At 46.4% G+C, this 23354-nt stretch overlaps 3 protein-coding genes and 1 non-coding gene across 7 annotated transcripts in view; 3 read left to right on the forward strand and 1 right to left on the reverse strand.

Moving 5' to 3' along the window:
• The window catches only part of Lpcat3 (lysophosphatidylcholine acyltransferase 3), a 38883-nt gene extending 28820 nt beyond the window's left edge, over positions 1-10063 (forward strand). For 2 of the 3 annotated variants that reach the window (XM_020158323.2, XM_074076160.1), the window contains 12 exons: positions 2996-3103; positions 4139-4245; positions 5127-5220; positions 5390-5427; positions 5846-6024; positions 6913-7021; positions 7967-8053; positions 8161-8327; positions 8871-9018; positions 9096-9254; positions 9340-9468; positions 9585-10063. In XM_020158323.2, the coding sequence (XP_020013912.1) occupies positions 2996-3103; positions 4139-4245; positions 5127-5220; positions 5390-5427; positions 5846-6024; positions 6913-7021; positions 7967-8053; positions 8161-8327; positions 8871-9018; positions 9096-9254; positions 9340-9456 (1313 nt within the window). In that variant the 3' untranslated portion in view covers positions 9457-9468; positions 9585-10063. The remainder of the gene's footprint in view (positions 1-2995; positions 3104-4138; positions 4246-5126; positions 5221-5389; positions 5428-5845; positions 6025-6912; positions 7022-7966; positions 8054-8160; positions 8328-8870; positions 9019-9095; positions 9255-9339; positions 9469-9584) is intronic. The other variant, XM_074076159.1, reaches the window with a different exon arrangement.
• Positions 10064-10295: 232 nt separating this feature from the next.
• Emg1 (EMG1 N1-specific pseudouridine methyltransferase) lies at positions 10296-15956 on the reverse strand. 2 transcript variants are annotated; one of them, XM_020158325.2, is made up of 6 exons: positions 15695-15951; positions 11766-11867; positions 11526-11667; positions 11093-11151; positions 10856-11005; positions 10296-10564 (listed from the first exon to the last, which is right to left on the reverse strand). In XM_020158325.2, exons 1-6 carry the CDS (start codon positions 15860-15862, stop codon positions 10451-10453), a joined length of 735 nt encoding a protein of 244 aa, XP_020013914.1. In that variant the 5' UTR covers positions 15863-15951; the 3' UTR covers positions 10296-10450. The 2 variants fall into 2 exon arrangements, with proteins under 2 accessions (XP_020013914.1, XP_073932264.1); XM_074076163.1 differs by lacking the exon at positions 10856-11005 and having other exon boundaries at positions 15695-15956.
• Positions 15957-16081: 125 nt separating this feature from the next.
• On the forward strand, positions 16082-20917 carry Phb2 (prohibitin 2). The gene is made up of 8 exons (XM_074076161.1): positions 16082-16381; positions 16492-16576; positions 17004-17083; positions 17922-18106; positions 18683-18812; positions 18928-19031; positions 19454-19531; positions 19805-20917. Exons 1-8 carry the CDS (start codon positions 16255-16257, stop codon positions 19883-19885), a joined length of 870 nt encoding a protein of 289 aa, XP_073932262.1. The 5' UTR covers positions 16082-16254; the 3' UTR covers positions 19886-20917.
• On the forward strand, positions 19100-19373 carry LOC141424567 (small nucleolar RNA U89). Its single transcript, XR_012449465.1, has one exon. It is a non-coding gene; the product is annotated as a small nucleolar RNA U89 (small nucleolar RNA).
• Positions 20918-23354: the final 2437 nt, after the last annotated feature.

Raw genomic sequence — 23354 nt, forward strand, 5'->3', positions numbered from 1 at the left:
TTTTATATGATTCTTCAAGTGACTATCTACCATATCCAGCACTAGTTCCTATAAGAAGGCAGTAAAACTCAGCAGCTTGTAGAATACCACCTTCCCTAAAAGCAAGCATGGCCCTTAAGGGATGACCTGGCAGCCAGGCTCTGAAGCCTGCTGAACTGGACAGCATCCAAGAACAAGGTTTAGTGTTTACACACTCACAGTCTGCCTGGGTTGTCACAGCAACTCACCCCAGCACTGTTCCTACCCTTCTTCCTTTTTGTGGCTTCCTTCCAGGCTTTGTCCTTCTGCTATGGTCTTAAATGTTCTTGGTAACCTGGCTTGCTGCATTCTTTTATTTTCCTCCCAATTCCTCCATCTTCTTGCCATGTTTGCTAGTGTGCAGTAATATCTCACCTGTGTAGGACAGAACATCCTGCATTCTCCCTAAGTACACCTGAATCAGGAGATAACAAACAGGGCCTTTGCGTGACCAGAACTGATGTTACTAGACTTATGTACTAAGTGAACAAGAAAGCTCCCAAGGCCCTGGCTCTTATCTTTTGATATCTTTTCTTACTCCTGTAAAACAAATACATGGTTTCTAAGGCCTGCAATAAGTTAGAAATAGGGAAAGGGACTATTCTTAACCAACTCAATGAAAGCCCAAGAAGTGACTATTGATCCCAGAATAGCAAGGAAAGGGACAGAAAAATTTTAAGAAGTGGATATAATCACTCAGAATTCAGGATACTGTAAGCCCCTTAGGATCAGAGCAAAGTTTCCCACACCTCAGAGATCAGAAAGCCATCATGACTCTACTCTGGAACAGCAGTGACCCAGATCACCAGGAAAATGTTAAACATATTCAATTCCAGGAGGCAAAGTAATGTGTTTTGAATTTTTAGGCATTCCACATGGATAAGGGTTTTAGTACTTAAAGAGATAAACTCTTAGCTAGCCAGAACCTGTTGCAGAGTGTTCTAGATAATTAGAATCTGGGCTGGGGGCATGGCTTACATGGTAGAGCACCTGTCTAGCAAGCACAAGGCCAATTTCAAACCCCAGTACTACCAAATAAATAATAAAAGTTAATTATAATCTACCCTATCTATCATATTGTTTTTATTCATTTTTACCCTTATTCCTTTAAAAAAAAAAGATTTCAGACATTGGGTCTTATTTTATGTACTTTCTAGTACCTAGCCTGGTTCTGAGCAATGCTTGCTGCTAACCTGGTGCTCTTTTCCTGCCAAATTTCTGCTCACATGAAATGTCAACTTGATCCTGTTTTTTTGCTCATACATCTGACTGTGAAAGAGTCATAGGTATCTTCCCTGTCCCTTGAGCTAGGAATACCATATTATATGATCTCAGCCAACTGGAAAAGAAAACATCACATGCCACCCCTCCTCCATTATGTGCTACATAAACAGAAGTAGGTATTTTTTAAACCCTGAATGAATGAATGAATGAATGAGCCAGTAATCCTCAGAATTTTTACAGAATTAACTACAGTTGATCCTGGAATGCCATAGGACTGAGCTACATGGGTCCTTATATGCAGATTTTTGAGGAAAAAAAAGAAAAAATTATGTCAGTGTAAAATGACATATGCAGATAATAGTCTATTTTTAGCATTTACTGCCATAAAGTGTACAGAAATCTATTATTAAATTTTAGGGGCTGGCGAGTAACTCAAATGGTAGAGCACCTGTCTAGCACAAGGCCTTGGGCTCAACCCCGAGTGCTGGGGGAAAAAAAAGTTAAAATTTAGGCCAGGTGTGATGGTGTTAACCTGTAATCTCATTGCTTCAGGCAGGAGGATCATGAATTCCAGGCCAGCCTGAGCTATATGGTGATTGCAAAACCCTTGTCAAATAAATAAATAATCTTTTACTCATTCATTTAACAAACAGAGCATTTTCTTTTTGTGTGACATTGTTCTAAGCATTAGAGTTAACCAAACTCAAACTCTTGCCAAACTACTATTTATAATTTATAATTTAAAAGCAAGAATTACAGCAGTTGTAAACCATGACCATGTCAAGGACGCTAATTCTGCAGTGACATGAGAGGTAATGTGTCCTTCCAAAAACACTGCAAGGAGACTGTTCTTCACACATGCGCCAGTGCAGTAGGAATGTGGGCAAACATGTCAGCCACACTTCCTGATAGAACATTGAAGGTGAGTCTGCTATAAAACCACTGACTATGCTCATGTTAGTTTAGGAACACCGAGTGTATTGGCCCTTTTAAATTCAGTAAGAAACCCTTGGCCATGTGTAGTCAGTTCAGGGCCCTTGGACCATATTCTAAAACAGGGTTCGGAAGACATCTTTCCACTACACCTAAAGGGTTCTATAACCTCACTGATGCCCAGATCACAGAATATGAGGAGCATTTGTCTCCAAGCATCCTGTAATGGCTGTGTATGCAATCAGCAATCCCACTATATAGCCCAATATTCATTTGTAGTTATTCTCTTCAGAAACTGATAATACTATGCTAACAGGACAAAGTGTAAAATAAAATAGTGTTTCTAGGGCATAGTTGGACATCCTTGATCCCCTATATCTTCGCCTCCCCCTCCTCCAAGCAAGGTCTTACTGCATAGCCTAGGCTAACCTCAAACTCACAATCCTCCTTCCTCAGTCTCCCAAGTGCTGAGATTATAGGCATGTACCACCACCTCCAGCCCCTGTATTTTTTTTTCAATTCAATGAAAAGTAGTAGCAACAGTTAATAGGCTATAAACTACCCTATTAACTAGCCTAGTCCTAGAATCCAGTACTGTAGTATTGCCTCAATTAAAAAAAAATTACTGTTTTCAGTTCTTAATTTGTATTTACAAAAAAAAAACACTTGATTTTTGGGAATACTCCTGTTGTATTCTCTGTTGAAACCCATGTAATGTATGATTTTTTTTCCTCTGGGCTGAGTCTCATAAACTTCCAAAACAAGATTGGGATGGCACCAGGAATGAGTAACCCTCTTCTTATCTGTTCTTCCCATGTAGGTTACCCCTTGGCTCTGTTTTATCGGCATTATCTTTTCTACAAGGACAGCTACCTCATCCATCTCTTCCATGCTTTTACGGGCCTCTCAATTGCTTACTTTAACTTTGGTAAGTGAACTAGTTAACAGGGACACTGTGATTAGAAGAACCCTGGGAAGGATCAGACTTGAACAAAATTTCCTTGAGAAATTGATGGCCTGAGAAATTCTAATTTTCTGTTTGCAAAGGGAAGGTTAACAATGTATTGAACGATTAAAAATAATATATATTTGTATCAAAACATCACTTGGCAGTACCACCAAAAAAACCCATCACTTGGTACCCCATAAATATGTATAATTTTTACCTTTTTGGGGGGTGGTATATTTATTTTGGGGGGGGGCAGTAATGGAGTTTGCACTCAGGGCCTTGTACTTGCCAGGCAGGTACTCTACTTCTTGAGTCATGCCACCAGTCCTAATTTTTACATTTTTATGTATCAGTTAAAAAATAAATTTAGGGGCTGGTAGAGAGTGGCTCAAGTGGTAGAATACTTGCCTAGCAAGCATAAGGCCCTAAGTTCAAACCCCAGTACAGCCAAAATAAATAAATAAATGAAATATAGGGCTGGGTGCATAGCTCCAGCAGTAGAGCACTTGCCTTGTATGTATGAGGTGCTGGGTTCAATCCCCAGTAGGGCAAAAAAAATTAGGAGCTGTATAGTTCAGTGATAGAGCATTTACCTATAGTGCTCAAAGCCCTGAGTTCTATCCTCAGCTCCATGGAAAAAAAAATATAATATTTATATTTAAATAAATAATTTTAAGTAGATGAATAGCATTTTGAGAGTAGTTACCCTTATCAGACCCCATCAACAGAGAGGCATCAGTTTCTCTGTTCTGCTCTGGCTATAACTGAATGAGAGATCCAGGTGGTCCCCAGGCAGGATCATCCCTCAGTTCAGATATTCAGAAAAACAGTAACAACCTGACAATCCCTGTTTATGCAATTAATTTAAATCCCTTTCTCCAAAACATGAAATTATTCTGAAAAAAAAAAAAATTCAAAGTTTTTTCTTTGTATGTTCTTTTTGTGGTTGGAAGTCTCAGGAAGGGTGGGAGTATAAAAGACTGTACTAAATTCTGCTCTCTCCTCTGCATCCAGGATACCAGTTCTACCACTCCTTGCTATGTGTTGTGCTTCAGTTCCTCATCCTTCGACTGATGGGACGTACTGTCACTGCCGTCCTCACTACCTTTTGCTTCCAGATGGTAAACATCTTTCTCTTGGCACCTCAAATCATAGCTGACAGTAGGTGGGGGCCTGGAGAGGCAGGGAACAATGGTATAGAAAAACCAGTGACCTAGGAGACCTCACTTCTTATTCCTCCTCCCCATTTTGCAGTCTTGACTTTTGGCAGGTCACTCTTCACAGGCCCCCAGCATTTCATCTGCAGATTGTAATGGTAACTCATTACTTCCTGGAGGAAGGGACCAGCTATTCCTTTACATAGGACTGTACCATTGGGGTTCATTAGTTTTCACCAGGATTAGCCCAGCTGACCATGAAGGAAGTCTCTTAAAGGCAAGGCAGAAACCAGTTTAGAATAAACTAAAGAAGCTAAGCATCTAAATTCTCCTGAGTTTAGCCCTCATTTCGCTAAGAAACTATGAGCAAGTCTCTCCCCATTGTAGACTTAATGCTCCATTTGTAACAACTTTTTTTTGAGACTGGGAATTGCTATGTAGCCCAGGCTGTCCTCAAACTTATATTCCTCCTGCCTTGGCCTCTCAAGTGCTGGGATTACAGACATGCATCATCACACCTAGTTTGTAGAAACTTCCAAAAGCTTTCAATGATAGAGCCAGAGGGAAGAAAAAATGAAATAATACGGGGGAATTTCAGAGCAAGGAGAAAATAAAGAACCCTGGCATGGTGGCACACACTTGGGAAACTGAGTCAGGAGAATGGAGAATTTAAAACCCTATCTCAAGAAAAAAACAAAAAAAGGCTGGCAGCATGCCCAAGCAGTAAGTGTTCCCCTGCCTAGCAAGCATGAGGCCTTAAATTCAAACTCCAGCACCATCAAAAAAGAGACAAGGAAGAAAAGAACATAGTAGTGATGGTAGAATAACGACCTCCCCTCTCCTAGGCCTACCTTCTTGCTGGATATTATTACACAGCCACTGGCAACTACGATATCAAGTGGACAATGCCACATTGTGTCCTGACATTGAAGCTGATTGGTGAGTGGTGGGGCACTACCTTTCTCATTTACAGCTGGGCCCTGCTCCCGTTTTACCAAAAACTTACTGGTGCTCTCCCTGGTACACTCCTGGCTGCACTCAGTCCACAGGCCACATTCTCACAGTGTCCTCTCCCTCTGCTCTATCTACGCCTTCTCTCTCTGCTCAGGTTTGGCTGTTGACTACTTTGACGGAGGGAAAGATCAGGTAAGTACCCATTCCTCTGCAGAGAGGTTAAGGATTAACCAGAGGGAAGGCTGTTGTTACCAAAACACTGGACCCAGAAACCAGGGTAGAGCCTTTGCCTCATTTCCCAGCCTGTGTGATATCCCTTTCAGATAGCACTAAGCAAGGATCAACAAATGTAACTTGCCCAGAATCCAGCTCTTGCACAAAGTCCAGAGATCAATGCCAGCAAGGCATTTGGCAAAGCAGCAACTTCCAACTGTTGCTAAGCTTCCCCACACATACTCATTTCCACATGAAGCAACTCTTTTCCATACCCCAGAGAATAGGCAGGTTGAAAAACCCCAGACAGTGGGGCACAAGGGTGGGGAACACTCAGATTGGCTCCGGGGGGGAGATTCAAGGCTATCCTGAACCATGCATTCTCTTCTTGGCATAGAATTCCTTGTCCTCTGAGCAACAGAAATATGCCATACGGGGTATCCCTTCCCTGCTGGAAGTTGCTGGTTTCTCCTACTTCTATGGGGCCTTCTTGGTAGGGCCCCAGTTCTCAATGAACCACTACATGAAGCTGGTGCAGGGACAGCTGACTGACATACAAGGGAAGATGCCAAACAGGTAATTCCCCTCCTGGACAAGACCTCTGCGTAGGTGTCTTACCCTACACATAGTCACTTCTGAGGTGACTTTCCTGGAGGCCAGCCCTAGTGCTTTCTCCAGCCTGGCCATAGTATACAGATCTGTCACACAGCCCTGGACTATCATATGGGTACTCTACCTGCTCACTGCCCAAGTTGGGCCCCCTTCAGCTTAGGTTACTTCTAGCCATTCATGCTGACCCTGTAGTACAAAGCTAAGAATTCATTTTTATGCCAAAGGATTTTGCCCAAACCAGTCATGCCCTCCCTTTAAAGCTTGTTCTCTTATTGGGGGGCGTCGGGGATGGAATCCAGCCATGGTGGTACACATCTGTAATCCCAACACTTGGGAAGGTGTGGCAGGAGGATCATGAATTGAAGGCCAGCCTGGGCTACACAGTGAGACTCTGCCTCAAAAAATTGTTAAATATACATTAAATAGAAAATGTAAGTTACAGAATTTCTCCCCTGAGAACTTGTCCAGCCTGAAGTTTCAGCATCAATTCAGCCAAGATAGGAAGGAGCAGATTCTAAATTGGTGGTTATTATTACCTACATGGAGTTTTCAGTCCCACCATAGATTAGCTCTGGGGAGATCCTGAACTCATTATCATCAAAGAGTTAAAACACTGCAAGACTCAAGACCCCCTTACACTCCTCTCCTCTGCCCTTACCTTCCTGTAACTTGCACAGGTTTGTAGGCACCCTTGCTCACAGCCAATCACACTGATCTCTTTCCCAACTTTGGGCAGCAGAGCTCATCATGCCATTCCAGGTGGTAGCCATGCCCTGAAACACTTCCTTAACTGAAGGTCGTAGAGTGAAGGGCTAAGCTCTGCCCTCTGTGACCCCATTTGTTCCTTTCCAGCACCATACCTGCTCTCAAACGCCTGAGTCTGGGCCTTGTCTACCTGGTGGGCTACACCCTGCTCAGCCCCCACATCACAGAAGACTATCTCCTCACTGAAGACTATGAAGTGAGTGGTTGCAGTGTGACTTCAAGCCATAGAAAAGGGACAGGCAGGGACCCTAGTAGATAGCAAAGTAGGCAATTCCATCTACAAACGTATCCTGGTTTTGCTGTAGATCTGAGTTGATGTCAGTGCCAGTCAAGCCAGGACACATTCATCAGCCTGCACTAGACAACCTTTGCAGGCACACAGCTGTGCCATGTGCACTTTCCCACGTTCTCTTGGAGCAGGTCTTTACTTGCTTTAGTAAGTCCAAGTAACTGACTTGGATAGTCCAGTCTGTTTTCTTCTCTCAACTGACAGACTAGGGGTTCTAAGTTCAGAAACCCAGGGAGAGAGAAATGCTGGCTTCTGCTGTGCCCAGCTAAAAAGCTTACAGTAGCAGTTCCATATCCATTCTGGATAGGTTTCTAAAAATTAACATGGAACATGGATATGTAAGGTCCCTGTGTACTTACTGTACACTCTACTTTGCAAAGGCAGGCAGACAATAGAAGAGTTCCAGAAGAGACAGTTCTGAGACAGAGCTGTCTCAGGGATTCTCCACGGAAAAGAAAGGATGGATGTTAGCAGGGCTCAGCTTGCTCCTCTTAGCCTATTATAAAGGTAGCTAGGGCCAGGCACCACTGGCTTGCACCTGTAATCCTAGTTACTCAGGAGGCAGAGATCAGGTGAACTGCGGTTAAAGCCATCCCGGGCAAATAGTTCATGAGACCCTATCTTGAAAAAGCCCATCACAAAAAAGGGCTGGTGGAGTGGCTCGAGGTGTAGGCCCTGAGTTCACACCCCAGTACCACAAAAAAATAAAGGTAGTTAGGCCAGTCCATCACGGGCACATCCAGCAGCAGGATTTGACAGAAGTCACCATCCACGAATTTGAAAAACACATTAAGGGGAACGGGCCTTGCCCGTGTGCTGTCCCTAACACACATGTGCTCTCTCCCATCTAAGAGCCGCCCTTTCTGGTTCCGCTGCATGTACATGCTGGTCTGGGGCAAGTTTGTGCTGTACAAATACGTCACCTGTTGGCTGGTCACAGTAAGTAGGAAATCAAAGTCATATTCAGATAAGCTGGGAGAGGGAGGAGAGGTGGGTGCTGATAGAGAGGAGAATAACAAGAACCCTGAGCTGTCCCTCCCTCTCAGGAAGGAGTGTGTATTTTGTCGGGGCTGGGCTTCAATGGCTTTGAAGAAAATGGAACAGCAAAGTGGGATGCCTGTGCCAACATGAAGGTGTGGCTCTTTGAAACAACCCCCCGCTTCAATGGCACCATAGCCTCTTTCAACATCAACACCAATGCCTGGGTGGCCCGGTAAGCATTTGAAGGGAGGCCTGGGCCTGAGTTCCTTGAACCCCTGCTTTCCCACATTTGAGGGACAATTTTGTCCATCTTCCTCACCTGGGTAGGATTTCCAGTCACTCCCTCATGTACTTTTGTCTGTACCTGTACCCCAAAGAAAACTCCATAAAAGCACCACCAGCCGAGGCTTCATAATCCCAGCTCTGCCACTGTGCTTATATTACCCCCTCAATATTGTTTATAACGTCTTTGTTTACTTGTGTCTCCCACACTAGTGTGACAGCAGCTTGAGAATGACCTGTTCTTTTACTTCACTCTTGGTGGCAGGCACTCAGTCACTACTGAGACAAATAGGTGGCCCCTGTTCACCCAGCCAAACTTGGGGTCTGTTTTCTGTCTCTAAACCAAGACAGCCTTCTATCTCAAGCTAACCCATTAGCTCTGTGTCCCTTACCCCCAGGGCTACTCCACATCTCTGAGTGCCCAGAACCAAAGAGTTCTGGGAGAATGCAGGGAGCCAGTCTGAGGCTTATCTTTACCTACCTTCTTCCCTAGTTACTTCTTCAAACGTCTCAAGTTCCTTGGGAATAAAGAACTATCCCAGGGTCTCTCGTTGCTGTTCTTGGCCCTCTGGCATGGCCTACACTCAGGATACTTGGTGTGCTTCCAGATGGAATTCCTGATTGTTATTGTGGAAAAGCAGGTAAACCTCTCAAGTATGGTGGGTAAAAGGGGGAGAAGGGGAGAGAACACCCACAACCTCTCTTCTTTCTTCCCCAGGCTACCAACCTAATCCAAGAGAGCCCAACCCTGAGCAGGGTGGCTTCCATCACTGCCCTCCAGCCCTTCTACTACTTGGTGCAACAGACCATCCACTGGCTCTTCATGGGCTACTCAATGACTGCCTTCTGCCTCTTCACATGGGACAAATGGCTTAAGGTAATTGAAGAAAGCCTGCCAGTCACTGAAATCTACAGTAGCAAGGGATACCCCACACATCTCATTGGCCTTTGTCTCTCCACAGGTGTACAAATCCATCTATTTTCTTGGCCACGTCTTCTTCCTGAGCCTACTATTCATATTGCCTTATATTCACAAAGCAATGGTGCCAAGGAAAGAGAAGTTAAAAAAAATGGAATAATTTATTTCCCTGGTAAGTAAATATTCTACAGGTTATAGCCTATAAAGCCATAGAAACTTGGGGAGATTTCAAGGTAGCCTGGTTACTGGAGAACACAGTATGAGGCACTGACTAATATAACTTGCTAGGAGGAAACTGCGAGGGCCACAGACCAGGAACCAGATATGACTCCAGCCAGCCTTCCAACTGGACGCCTTGCCTTCCAGGTGGCCTACATACAGCAGGACTGGTGCAGAAACTACTTGTCTCCCTTTTCACAGCACTCCCTTACCCCACAGCACAGTGAACAGAGAAGCCAGGGAGCTGGAAGCTGCGGCACCCCCAGCTGTGCCTCTGCTGCCAAGTCTTCACCAGGCCAAAGGGGAAGCTCTTGTGGGAGGAGCAGAGGGGACACAACCCCTTTGTGCTCCCCCATGCACGTTGCCTTATCTCTCCCCTCTAGCCAGGAATCTGTTGTGTTCTTCTGCCAATCTATTACGATTGTATATGTGCCGATATCACCACCCCCCCCATGGGGGGGAGGGGAGGGTACAAGGCCCTGCCTGCTCCACTTTTTCTATCTTGGAACTGTACCAGATAAAATCACTTCTGTTTGTTCAGTTTTTCACTGCTAGCATCCCTGACTGCTTTCTTTCATACATGGCTCTTCTCTAGTTTACCATGGCTAAAATTACTAGCCTCCCTTAGAGCACAGGGATCTAGAAAATCAGGAGCCAAAACCTGCCTTCAAAGCCTGGAGCCAACCAGAACCACAAACTGATCTCACATCTGTCTCTGAAGTCTAAAGGAAACAATTTATACAACTAGGTACCACTAAATTTAGGAACCCCAAAAACAACCAGGTCTGAAAAAACATTTATAGGACAAAGAGCAAATGTACAGTATCAGCTTCTCTAGACTGCAGTCTCAGTGCAGGAAGGTCCTCTTTTGGCATTCAGCTCACAACAGACACAATGCAAACAGTCCTTTGTTTCAGAACTGGGTTCTGCTACTGTCAAATGACCCCCCATACTTCTTCAAAGGCTGTGGTAAGTTTGGCACAGGTGAGGGCAGCAGAAAGGGGGTAGTTGCTGATGGACACCATCTTCTCTGTGTACTCCACACTGACCTAAGGAGAGAATGGTCTGGTCAGCCAACAGTCACCCCAGAGTAGGTTCAGACCTTCTCCAAGGCAGGAAAAGTATGGCTGAACTAGTTATTTCAGCAGTGTTAATGATATCAAGTTTCTGAAAAAGATGCCCCCTGGACAAGAATGAAACCACCATTTGTTTCTAATTCTATTCCTACCCTCTATTTCCCATTTTATAAAAACAAGAATTGTTAAAATGCTAACTACTCTTGGAATTCTGTACTAAGTTTCAACTCTATGAAGAATCTAAGGGTTGAGCCCAGACTTTACCTTGCCATGGGCAAAGGCCCCCACCACAAAAACAATAGGGTCACTACTGGGCACCAACTCTCGAACATCACTGACGACTGAGATAGAAAAAGAAGTGCCAATTTTCATACAGCCAACTGGGAAGTGATCTGACACTGGATTCTTAATTACCTGAAGAAAAAAAAAAAGAGAGAGAACAATCAGGTCCTGAAACAGTCTTAGAACCCTACCTCCAACCAGTAGGTTTCATCACCTCACCTTCAAAAGCTTCTGGGGACCATCTGCTGCTCGAACACTGAGTTTGTGTAAAAGCTGAACTAGGAGGGGAAAAAAGAATTCAAAGGAATGTGATGACTATACTTCTTCTGCCCAGTGATCTAACCTGGAAACCCATAGGTAAGATGGATTCCATGTCCTTTACATCTAGACTTAAAATGGTGCAAACAACTGTCTAGCATATGAGATGGGTTCAGACTTTCCTTTCTTTACTCAGCCAGGAACCTACTAAAAGAACAGTAAAGCAGAATTTCCATGCATATTGAAAAATAACAGGGGTCTTTGTCCTCATCAATCATGTTATCCCTGTCCCTCAACTGAAGAATTCAACATTTAATTCATCCCTTTTCTTCTTCTCCCTTCTCCACTACTGCCAAGTTCATTCTGAATTTTGTTAAGTCTTAGGGCTTCTCACCCATGAGGCCACAAAAGCGGTCAAAGGTTCTGGGAATTCGAGTCTGAGGGTTCACTTCAATCAACACATTCTTCTGCGTGTGGATATAAACCTGCAGCAAGCCAGCTCTGTTCAGGGGACTGTCCATCAGCATCAGTAAGCTCTGAGGGAGGTAGAAACCAAGGTACAGAAAAGGCTAAATAAACTGCCTTACCTTCCATACAAAGGCACAAAGAGTTAGGGCTCTGTCCCTGGAGTTACCTGGTGGGCTATATCTGGTCTCACTTCCCCAGGGTCCCGTCCATTCTTCAGCAACACAGACTTATGTTTGTCACAGTTGAGCAGCTCATATGTCTTCCCTACCTGAAGAAGAGACCATGATGAGAGCAACATAAGTTTCTATTATCTAGCTCAGCAGTTCTCAAAGCATGGTTCCTGAACAAGCAGCAGCATCTGGAAACTTGTTCAACAGGAAAATTCTCAAGCCTGCTGTAACTCTAAGTCAGAAACTCTGGGGGTGAAGGTATTACTGGTCCTCAAACATACACACACCAAGTAACTGATCTTATGAGGGGAGAAGGGCACAACCTGTAACAATGGCAAGAGTTAGATCGGTATGTTTGCCACAGGAGCAATACTTGTGTACTGGGTAAAATACACATATTTGCTACTCTCAGTCTGCTTAAGACAATCATGCACAAAGTGAAGAGCTGCAAATGTGAACAGGATAGTAAAAATTCTAATGATGCAGGAGGTTGTTTTATCAAAAGACTGGCATGAGAGCCAGGCATGGTGGTGCAAGCCTGTAATCACAGCATTTGGAAGGCTAAGGCAGGAGGATTCCAAGTTTAAGGCCAGCCTGGGCTGCACAGCAAGACACTGTTTCAAAAAACAAAAACGAAAGGCTGACATGAGTAAAGAACCAAGAAAAAGTAGATGGGTTGGAGATGATGGGTTGGAGATGTGGCTCTGTGGTAAAGCACATTCTTAGTGTGCATGAGGCTATGTATTAACATCTCCAGTAAAAGTCTCAGAACACTCTGTTAAGTACATATTTATGGAGATGTGGCTCAAGAGATGAGTGCCTGCCTAACAAACACAATGTCCTGAGTTCAAACCCCAGTACTTCCACAAAAAGAAAGCTACTTCATATATCACTACAATGTTTTTATATGTCTAGCAACATCTAATAATACATGACTTCAAAAAGTTTGAATGAAAGAATATAGGTTTTGAAATTAACTGAATAACTGAAACATGAAGAATGTCACAGGGAAAAGGACCAAGAACTAAATCCATGGGACACCCTTAGATATAGAAGGAAAAAAATTCTTGAATAGAATAACCCAGTTTCAACCCATTAGTAGGATAAAACCAGGTTTTTATTCTTTTAATTAAACAGAACAGAAAACATCAAAGTACTTCATATATAGTAATGGCAAATAATGGTTTATGAAACTTCTGATTTCCTATAGTTGAATGAACACAGTGGCTCACAATGTAACTTTTCTGTGGGTTGAAAGTCTTGCAAACCACAAACTAGAATAACCAGAATGAGTACTACCTACCAAGACTAAAAGGTATTGAAGATACAGGAATGAAATTTTTTAAATCTTATTCTCTGCCCTCAGAGAATCAAGCAGTAAATAATACATAATTTACTTCAAACTATGATAAACATTGTAAGGGAAAGTAAATGGTTCATTAAGGGATTATTAACAGATTTATAACAAGGGAGTCCATTCCACTGTCACTCCTCTATGTTTCTATCCACCTTGAATACTGTCCAGACCAGACCATCATTTAATAATGTCTATATCTTTTACCTATCATTCATCTTTTTCCCCAAATGTAATAAAAACCAGCAACTCCCTAGTCTAACCTAAAATAGCTCAAGAATGAGCAGCACCACAGCAATTCAATAATTACATGGATGTGGTGGCACACACCTGTAATCCCAGCACTCAGAAGGCTGAAGCAGGAAGAGAGTTTCAGGCCAACCTGGGCTACAGAGCAAGACATTGTTGAAAAAATACATAAATGAATAAAGGATAGGCATAGCTCAAGGGGTAGAGGTCCTGAGTTCAAAACTCAGTGTCAAGCCGGGCACTGGTGGCTCACGCAGGTAATCCTAAATACTTAGGAAGCAGAGATCAGGAAGATCACGGTTCGAAGCCAGACTGGGCAAAGAGTTCACAAGACCCTATCTCAAAAAAACTCTTCACAAAAAAGGACTGGTTGAGTGGCTTAAGGTGTAGGCCGAGTTCAGGCCCCAGTACCACCAAAAAAACCAACTCAGTATCCACAAAAATGAGTGAATGGTAATGAACAGAGCCAAAGAGCTGAGTAAGGGATCCTGTAATTAAAAAACAACATATTCAACAGCCTTAGAGCATACTTAGTGCTTTCTAGGAACTTATAGGAGGCCAGAGTATAGGAACAAATGGAACTGGAGATAAGGCTCAAGAGAGAAAGTACCTACCTGGCAAGTGCAAAGCCCTGAGTCCAAACTCCAGCACCACCACCAAAAAAAAAAAAAAAAAAAGGCATCTATGAAGAATGTGCTCTAGTAATTTTTTTTTGGTGGTACTGGGGTTTGAACTCAGAGCCTCCGTACTTGTTAAACAGGCACTCTACTACTTGGGCCACTCTGCCAGCCCACTTTTCAACTTCTTAATAAATAATCTAGAATAAATAATATCAACAAGTCCCAGACATTATGCTAAACACCTTATACATATTAACTTTTTTAATTCTCCCCACCACTATTCTCCCTGTAAAATATATGAAGCAACTAAGAAGGGATTTGTCTAAAGCCACACAACTAGTGGGTAGAAGGATGTGAACCTAGGAAGTTCAGTGCAAGTCTACATTCTCAGGCACTGCAGACACAGGTAAGCTTTCCACATGTGCAAATTAGAGTCATATGGGACAGCGCATGTGACAGATGTCAAAATTAGCATCCAGAGCCAGGCACCAGTGGCTGATGCCTGTAATCCCCAACTCCTCACAGAGCAGCAATCAGGAGGATCCCAGTTCAAAGCCAGCCTGGGCAAATAGTTCGCAAGACCCTATCTTGGAAAACCCTTCCCAAAAATAGAGCTGGTGGAGTGACTCAAGGTGAAGGCCCTGAGTCCTGAGTTCAAGCCCCAGTACTGGGTTGGGGGGGGTGGAACTTTCTTAAAATAACACACTTAAAAGTGTTAGGAACTAGGATTAAAATTCAGGTCTGGTGGGTGTGGTAGCACACAAATTATTCCTGACACTGAGTAGGCTGACACTTGAGGATAAAGAGCACAGGCCATGCTGGGCGCTGGTGGCTCATGCCTACAGTACTAGCTACTTGGGAGGCCAACATTGGGAGGATCGTGGTTCGAGGCCAACCCAGTAAAATAGTTCCCAAGGCCCCATCTCCAAAAAACCCACAGCAAAATGGACTGGAGGTGTGGCTTAAGTGACATAAAACCTGCTTTGCAAGGTGAAGCCCTGAGTTCAAACCTTAGTCCCACCCAAAAAACCAAAAGAAAAAACAAACGACATCAGGTCAGCCTGGGCTGAATGAAAATCCTGTCTCAAAAAAAAAAAAAAAATCCATTCTAACTTCTAAACTTCCATGCCTACTCACTAAATGGTTTGGCTATAAAGGATAAAGTCGTAAGTAATAGTAACACTGCACAGAGTTTAAGACAGAAAATTGCTGGTTTTGATACACTCTAGGAAAAGAATAATAGAAATAAACATGTAGACGTATTGTTTCCAACAGGACCTAACTATGGAGATGGGTTACAGGTGATAATCCTTTAACTGAATGAAGCATCCAGTCCTTAGTAATATAAGACTGGGTGGGCAAGCTAGGCTAGGGTAACTACCTTTCTCGTTAGCCTTTGGGATGTGGGAGGCCGCTATAGACACTCCCCTCACAGTACACGAGGAATTCTGGTAAAGTAACTGGAAGCAAGGAGGCAAGAGCTGAAATAGGAGTCAAGAAGGGCAAAAGAAAATGAGCACTGCAACCTGAGATGTCAAACCAAGAGACAGCTTCCTCCCAAAAGCATCTGTCACCTCTCGGCTTTCTCCACACTTTGTGCCCCTCACTCCCAAGGTCACTTTGAGGCCTATATTTCCATACACCCATCCCACGAAGTCCTCTCCCACCAATCTTAAGTTCCACACTTCCTGTTCCAAACTACCTTGACTGTCTCCAGACTGGCCCCTTCCAGCACCACAATGAGCCTACGGCCTCCGCTCTTGCTTCCTGCCCCAAGTCGGGGCCTCTTTGGAGCCACGGCATCCTGGTCCAGTTCCTGCTCCCCAAAACGCCGCTCACGAGGTTGGAACGCACCACTGGGCGCAGACATCTTGTAGCCAGACCGGAAACGCGCTGACGTCCTTAAATTAAAACCTAGTGCTCGTCCTATTCACACACTTCCTTCCGGCTGCCATTTTGGAAATGGGCGCTTGGAAATGGCGATGGCTTGCAGTCTTGCGCTACCGAAGCCTCCCTGTGAGGGCATGGTTCCTGAAAGGGGCGGGACTTCCGGATACGCAATTCCTGTGCGCGAAGTTTAGGTCCGCGGTGGACAAGAGGGGAGGGTTTAGAACAGAGCACACTTCCTGTGCCCTTTCTCCCGCGAGCCCTGTAGTCTCCAACCCTCGTGTGCAGGCTGTGCTCTCTAAATTGGAGTGGGGTAGAAGCGGGCAGGTACCCCCCTCCTGATCTCTGGTGTCGCCGCCTTCAGGAGGATCAGACATGGCCCAGAACTTGAAGGACTTAGCGGGACGCCTGCCCGCCGGGCCCCGGGGCATGGGCACCGCGCTGAAGCTACTGCTGGGGGCTGGCGCCGTGGCTTACGGCGTCCGCGAATCTGTGTTCACGGGTGAGCAATCTCCGTAGCTCCCCAGACTCCCGGTCCCCAGACCCCTTGCCGTCTTGGAAGGTGTCCGCGCTTACCTAGCCCCCCACCCCACCCCATCTCTCTCTCCACAGTGGAAGGCGGGCACAGGGCCATTTTTTTTAATCGGATCGGTGGCGTGCAGCAGGACACCATCCTGGCAGAGGGCCTTCACTTCAGGTAATGGCGGGCAGAGCCTACTGACCCTGTCCTTTCACCCTTGACGACCCGCCGATGGCTTTAACCCGACATAGAGGCGCATTCCGCGCTCTTCTTTCCCTTCCTCATCCCCGTTCCTAGGACAGTAGGTGGGCTGGGATGTAGCTCGGTGGTACAGCGCTTGCCTAGCATGCGTGAGGCCCTGGGTTCGATCCCAGCACCAAAAAAGAAAAGACAAAAAAAAAAACAAACCTCTCCCCCCTAGGACAGTAGGTGCTGCCGAAACTCCAACAGCACGTAATTAAAGTGCTTTTCTCCGAAGGAAGGGAGAAATCTTCTTGTCTGTGGTCATTAGAGGGAAAAGCAGGCCAAAAAAGTGATAGAGACACCAGGCAAAGTCAATGAGACTGCTGTTTCCCATTTACTATCCCTGCCCTCTTCCCTCCAGGATCCCCTGGTTCCAGTACCCCATCATCTATGACATTCGGGCCAGACCCCGAAAAATCTCCTCCCCCACAGGCTCCAAAGGTAAGTTGTGGGCAGTTGGGAGTAGCATAGCAGACAGGAAACCTAAAGTAAACAAGGAAGCCTGGCAAGAATGGGTAGTGAGAGGTAGTGAGAGGTTTTCTTAGATATTGGTTTCTACTTGTGCTAAACCGCGTGCCTCCTAGGGTACATTCCAGCACACTGTGTTAGCACTTTTTTATTAACAGTTCCCTTCCCTAGTGTAAACTGGGTGAGAGCGTTGCTTGTTCTTTTTTGTCTTAATCACTGCCTAGATCAAAGCCTTGTTTTAGAACAGTTTTTTTTCCTTGTTTGACTTGTTAATTACATTCACTAGTATATCCTGTCCTGAAGAAATCTGTTCTCTCCACTGGTTCTCTCCTTATGGACCATACTTAAAAGCCATGCCTTTGAGATTCCCCAGATCCCTGCCTCATTCACACACAGGTGTACACTGAGACAAGGAGCTTAGAGTGATCTATTTTTAGTGTGTCAACTCTCATGACAATCACTTTGTCATTAACAGTCTTATAAAAGATTCATAAAAGACAATCCCTGTTCTCAAGTCTTTATAGTCTAGTGGAAAGATGTGATTGTGATACTGACAGTCTACATTAGAGGTTGCACAAAGGCAGGTGGCAAAAGTAGGAATCATTCCTACTAGTAGAGCGGTTGTAGATGAAGAAGATTGCAGAGTGGGCAAGCATTTTGCCTGCATTGTGTCACATCTTCCTCATCAACCCTATTGTCTCCTCCCCCGCCAGGGAAGTGCTAAGCTATACAGCATTGCTAGTTATAGAGGAGAAGATGCTTGGGATGGGGGAATCTGACCTGGACCAGCCATTGCTGACCTCTCCCTCAGACCTGCAGATGGTGAACATCTCCCTGCGTGTGCTGTCTCGACCCAATGCCCAGGAGCTCCCCAGCATGTACCAACGCCTAGGGCTAGACTATGAGGAGCGAGTGTTGCCGTCCATTGTCAACGAGGTGCTCAAGAGTGTGGTGGCCAAGTTCAATGCCTCACAGCTGATCACCCAGCGGGCCCAGGTCTGACTCCCATCACCATTTGCATGGTGGCAGCATTTCCCCTGAGGACCAGGATACTAGATCTTATGAAAGGCAACTTAGCAGGAAAGAGTTCTAGCTCTAGTTCCATTTCCACGTAAAAGCTATACTGGTTGCCACTGTGAGAGAAGCAGCAGCACTGGAACTTGATAGCTATCAATGTTAGGAAGGAAACACTGGAAAAAATGGCAAAATGCAGACTTTTCCTGCGCCCCTTTCTACAAAGCCTATGTCACAGATTTGCCTGATAAAAAGCTAAGGAGAGGAGAGGGAAAAAAAAAGAAAAGAAAGCAAGAAAACTAAGGAGATGCATATTGCATTGGAGAGAGTGGAGGATTAGGAGTCAGTGTGACCTGCCTCTCTCTGCTCCATCTTAACCTAACTTATCACTGTGTCCTTCCAACACAGTTCTTCTAGTAAAGAAGAGCTGAGAAAGGATTGGTGACTTCCCTGCCATTCTCAGATCTGTTATTCAGATGATCGCAACAATGCAACCTTCCTTCCAGTTCTCCAGTCCTCTCAAACCCCCTCTCTTCCCCTCCCCACCCCTCCCTCCAGGTGTCCCTATTGATCCGAAGGGAGCTGACAGAGCGGGCCAAGGATTTCAGCCTCATCTTGGACGATGTAGCCATCACAGAACTGAGTTTTAGCCGAGAGTACACAGCTGCTGTAGAGGCCAAACAAGTGGGTGAGTCACAAAAGGAAAAGGCAAGGACTTCTGGAAACAGGAAGAGACAAATCCATCCATGGTTGGGGTTCCTGTCACCTCACATCCATGACCCCCTGACTGTCTCCCACCACAGCCCAACAAGAGGCCCAGCGGGCCCAATTCTTGGTGGAAAAAGCAAAGCAGGAACAGCGGCAGAAGATTGTGCAGGCTGAGGGAGAAGCTGAAGCCGCCAAGATGATATCCTTCCATTAGCGATGGCTTGGCCCAGCCTCTAGGGCACTGTGCTTCCCGTCCTCCCTCATGGGCAGACTGATGAGTCTAAGGCGAATGTGACTCTATGCCCTCTGACATTTGGCTCCTGGGGCAGGGCTGGGGGAGAGAGCACAGATGGAATCTGAAATCTTGGTGGGGATACCTGAGTCCTGGTTTCCTGCTGTAAGGCCAGATTAATAGCACCACTGGCCTTGCCCGCGTGTGTGCTGCAGCCCCAGTTGTTGGCCGTAGCCTGCAGGGAGGCCCACAGATGGGGTCAAAGTGAGGGGGGGCACAAGCCATGTGAGCACAACCTTGGATCTGACAGCCCAGGGAGGACTGAGTGAGGGATTGGGGTAAGGATTGAGACCTGGCCTTGTGTGGACCTTTAACCCTGGCCTGCTCACCTTGGGGAAGCACTGAGCAAGAATCCTGGCTACATCAAGCTTCGTAAGATCCGGGCTGCCCAGAACATCTCCAAGACGGTGAGTGTGACAGGGCTGCCTGGAGAATGAAAGTTGCAGTTACACACTGTCAAGCGAGGGAATTGGGGTATTGCTTTCTTGGGCTTGTATCAACTGGCCTCTCTGGTACTCTTCCCCCTTTGAGAGTGCATCATAGTTGCTCAGGGCTCTGGATCCTTGAATGAAAGCCAGAAACATGTTACTCATTGCTATATCCCAAGCTGTACATATTCCATTGAGTGGCTATGGAATAGCACTTTACTAACGCAAGTGTCTGTTTTACCTGCCCTGTAGATTGCCACATCACAGAACCGTATCTATCTCACGGCCGACAACCTTGTGCTGAACCTACAGGATGAAAGTTTTACCCGGTGAGATATGGCTGCACAGGGGGTTGTCAAAGAATTTGAGATTTGGATTGGTCACTTGGGTTGTGGAGCCTATCACAGCTACTCATATCCCCCTTTTCTGACCAAAGTTAGAAAAGTGGGTAGCTAACAGTTCCTTTCTTAATCCCCTAGGATTGATTTTATAAGGTCAAACAGAGTTATTCACGTAAAAAACACTTTAATTGTAAATAATTATCTAACTAAAAAGTGATGAATGGTACTTAGTATTCTCACTCAAGAATCTTCACACTGGTGCTCTGGTGCGTGGAAATATTTTAGGAAAGGAGAGAACTGAAATAGCAATAGCCAAGAGACCAAGTCTCCTTCCAGAGCCTGAAGTTCCTGACCTGTCATCTTCTCTTGGGAGCAGAGGAGGGTTTAGTGTGGTTAGGACCTGGACCTGTCAATTCACCTGTATTTTTCCCTTTTCTTCCTGTGTCTCCTGTTTACTCGTGACCTGGTGTCCACAGGGGGAGGTAAGTTATAATTGCATCCTTGTTGATATGGGGTCTGTAGGTCATCTCCCAGTTAATCTGCTTTCTCCCCCACCACTTTTCTTTCTTACCTCCCCACAGACAGACCCTCAACTGGGAGAAGGGGATGCCCTGGGGCACTGTGCATCTCACATTTATGTCCTCAGTACCATTGATTCATCTTTTTTTCCCACAGTGACAGCCTCATCAAGGGTAAGAAATGAGCCTGGTCACCAAGAACTCCCAAGAGAGGAAGTGAATGTTTCTCCTCCAGTTTTTGAGGAGCCAACTAGGGATCCGGCACACCCCACCCCAGCCCCACTGTCATGTGATGGTTCCCTCTACACCTGTCCTCCTGAGCCCTCTTGGATTTAGGAAGACTGAAGACTAACCCTTTTGGGGGGATGACTTTTCCCCTCCCTGTGTTGGCCAGGGGGTTTAGGACAGTGTGATTTCTCGTTGATTACCTACAGTGATGTTCCCTCCCTCAAAGTGGGAGGAGTTAACCACCATCCCAGGAATTGTCAATAAATTTTTATTCAGCATCTGAGTGGGTTGTTTGGGAGGCGTGGTCACGCATGCGCGCCAGGTCTCCTTAAGTCTGCCAGCAGAGGGCGCAAGGAATCTGGTCTGGGCTGCTGAGGAGCGTGGCCGAGCCCTGTTGGTTCTCCAAGCCCAATGCTGGGCTTCAAAACAAGACCTCAGCTGGAACAGCAGGCCTCAGATCCAGAGGCCCAGCTGCATCCCTCACCCCACCCCTCTTTACCAACATCTCCTTTTTTAAGGCTATAGCAGCTGTGGCTTTGCTGAGCTAGACTAAAAATCTGATGACCCCAACAGGGCTGCTTCCCTGGCAACAGGTTTCTGTGGAGCCTCAGGGAGATTTCTCGAGCCAGCTGAGGGACTTCGGTATTCCAAGGCCCAGTGGGTCAAGTTGCCTGCTGTTGCCCAGCTGTACTTTATTTTCTAGTCACCAGGTGTAAGGAGCATTATGCACAGAGGGCTCTCCCTACAGAGGTGGGCTTCTCCCCACAGGGTAAGAGCCTGTTTTCAGTCCAGAGGTAAGCTGCCTCAACCTCAACAAAAGACGGCTGTCACTAAGTCTTATGCACCAGGAAGGTTTAACCATTGCTAATAACCTGAACCCACTATAGCCACTTTCCCCCTCATTCTTTTGGGAAGACGTGGAACCATAGACACAGGGATACAAAATGCAAGTAGGGAGGAGGTGACTCTTAACAGGGCTGTAGGGTACAGTAGTCTTCTGGCTTAGGTTTTGGAGGGAAATATTCTCTATGGGTTGAATGTCAGGGAAAGGGTCATAAAGCAGGTGTGGCAGCCGCTCTCCTAAGTTTAGAGGAGCTTAAGGTGAGATTGTCAGTTAGACAAAAGACAGATCAAGGGACCTGGTTCAGTCTTTCACACGTCCTCATTCACACTTTATTTGGGAAGACAGAGATCTGGTGTTTCCAAATCTTGGCTGCTTGCTCTGGAGGCAGCCATTTTGTCTCCTTCCCATTGTTCCTCTCTCTAGCCATTCATCCCCACCCCACCCCCGCACCCCCCTCCACTCAGAGGGGTAAAGGTCAGAGATTGTTGGTCAGGAGGCCTCCATGGTCTTCAGGATTCCCTGAAGGTCAATGCTGAGGAAACCAACCCGGGGGCCATCTTTACCAGACAGTGTTAGGAGCTTACACTTAGACATCCAACACTGCCCTGGAAGATGGACCCAGAGCCGGCCAACATGGAACTCCAGGCCACAACTGACCAATTCCTACAGGGACCCTGGCCATGGGCTGGCTGTGGTATCTTGAGAGTATGAGCCAATCCCAAGCTCAAGGTCAGCTGTGGATTCTGGATACACCAGATGACAAATCACACTTGTTTGGAGGAGGGACTAGGTGCCATTGTGTTCCTTCAGTGGGCAGCTGGCCAACTGAGAGCCATCTCTTCCCGCAGCACCCCCAGCTCACGACAAGGGGTTTCTAGGATGTGTGAGGAGGCATGGGGGGGGTATGAGCAGAGGTGAGCCAGCAGCAAGGGACTGGGGTCCTGAGGCGATGGATGACGCTGACAAGGGACAGGGGCCTCCATCATTACCCGGCAGTATTAGAGACTCCCAACCAGCACCCAAACACTGCTGGGTAAGACGAGGGCCCCCACCCAACCTGCCCACCTCCAGGTCCAGGCCCAGGCTCCCTTCTCCAAAGAAACTCCCATCCCCCACCATCAGTGTCCCTGGGGACACTTCCGGGTAGCTCTGATGCCCACCACCAGCCCCACCCTGAGTCACCAATTGGCAAAACCAAATGGAGTTTCAGCACACCCTCACCCCTCTGCTTTCCACCCCTGAGCTCTTCCTCTACAATACCCACAAACTGTTTCTGCCCCCAACACACACCGACCAATTTGCCGGCCTTCATCCCTCCCCCGCCTACAGTTCCTACTCAGCCCCACGACCCCTTGCTCAGTGGGGTTTACCTGTCACCAGGCCCTCCTGGCCCCCAGAGGGTGTGTGCCGAGGAGAGGAAGGGGCGTCAAGGCCCTGACTCAACAGGCTAGAGCCCGCCCTGGCCTCCACTCTTCCTCCTTCCTTCTCCTCCTGCCCAGCAACACTGGCGCCTCACCTGGGCTCCGCCCGCCCGCCGCCCTGCGCACAGGTGTGTCCTCCTGCCATAGGCTGCCCCCCTCACCGCCTTAACCCCTTCCCTCCCACTGCCAGCCCTGGGCACCTTCTCTGAGGTCTGGCCATCCCACAAGGCCCCCCACTCTTTCCTGGTGGCCTGGCCTACCTGCCTATTTTTTTGAGGCCTATTTTTCCTGTCTCCAGAGGAACAAAGGGAGAGGCCAGCCTTGGGTTCCCTCTGCGGCTCCTACCCCCAGGCCTAGTCAGGTCCTCTGAGGCCTCCCACCCTATCCACAGCCAGAGCTGGAGGGTTAGTCCGAGGTCAGCAAGGGTTTTCAGCAGGTGTCTTCAGGCTG

Source organism: Castor canadensis, chromosome 6, assembly GCF_047511655.1.
Source record: "Castor canadensis chromosome 6, mCasCan1.hap1v2, whole genome shotgun sequence".
Taxonomy (NCBI): domain Eukaryota; kingdom Metazoa; phylum Chordata; class Mammalia; order Rodentia; family Castoridae; genus Castor; species Castor canadensis.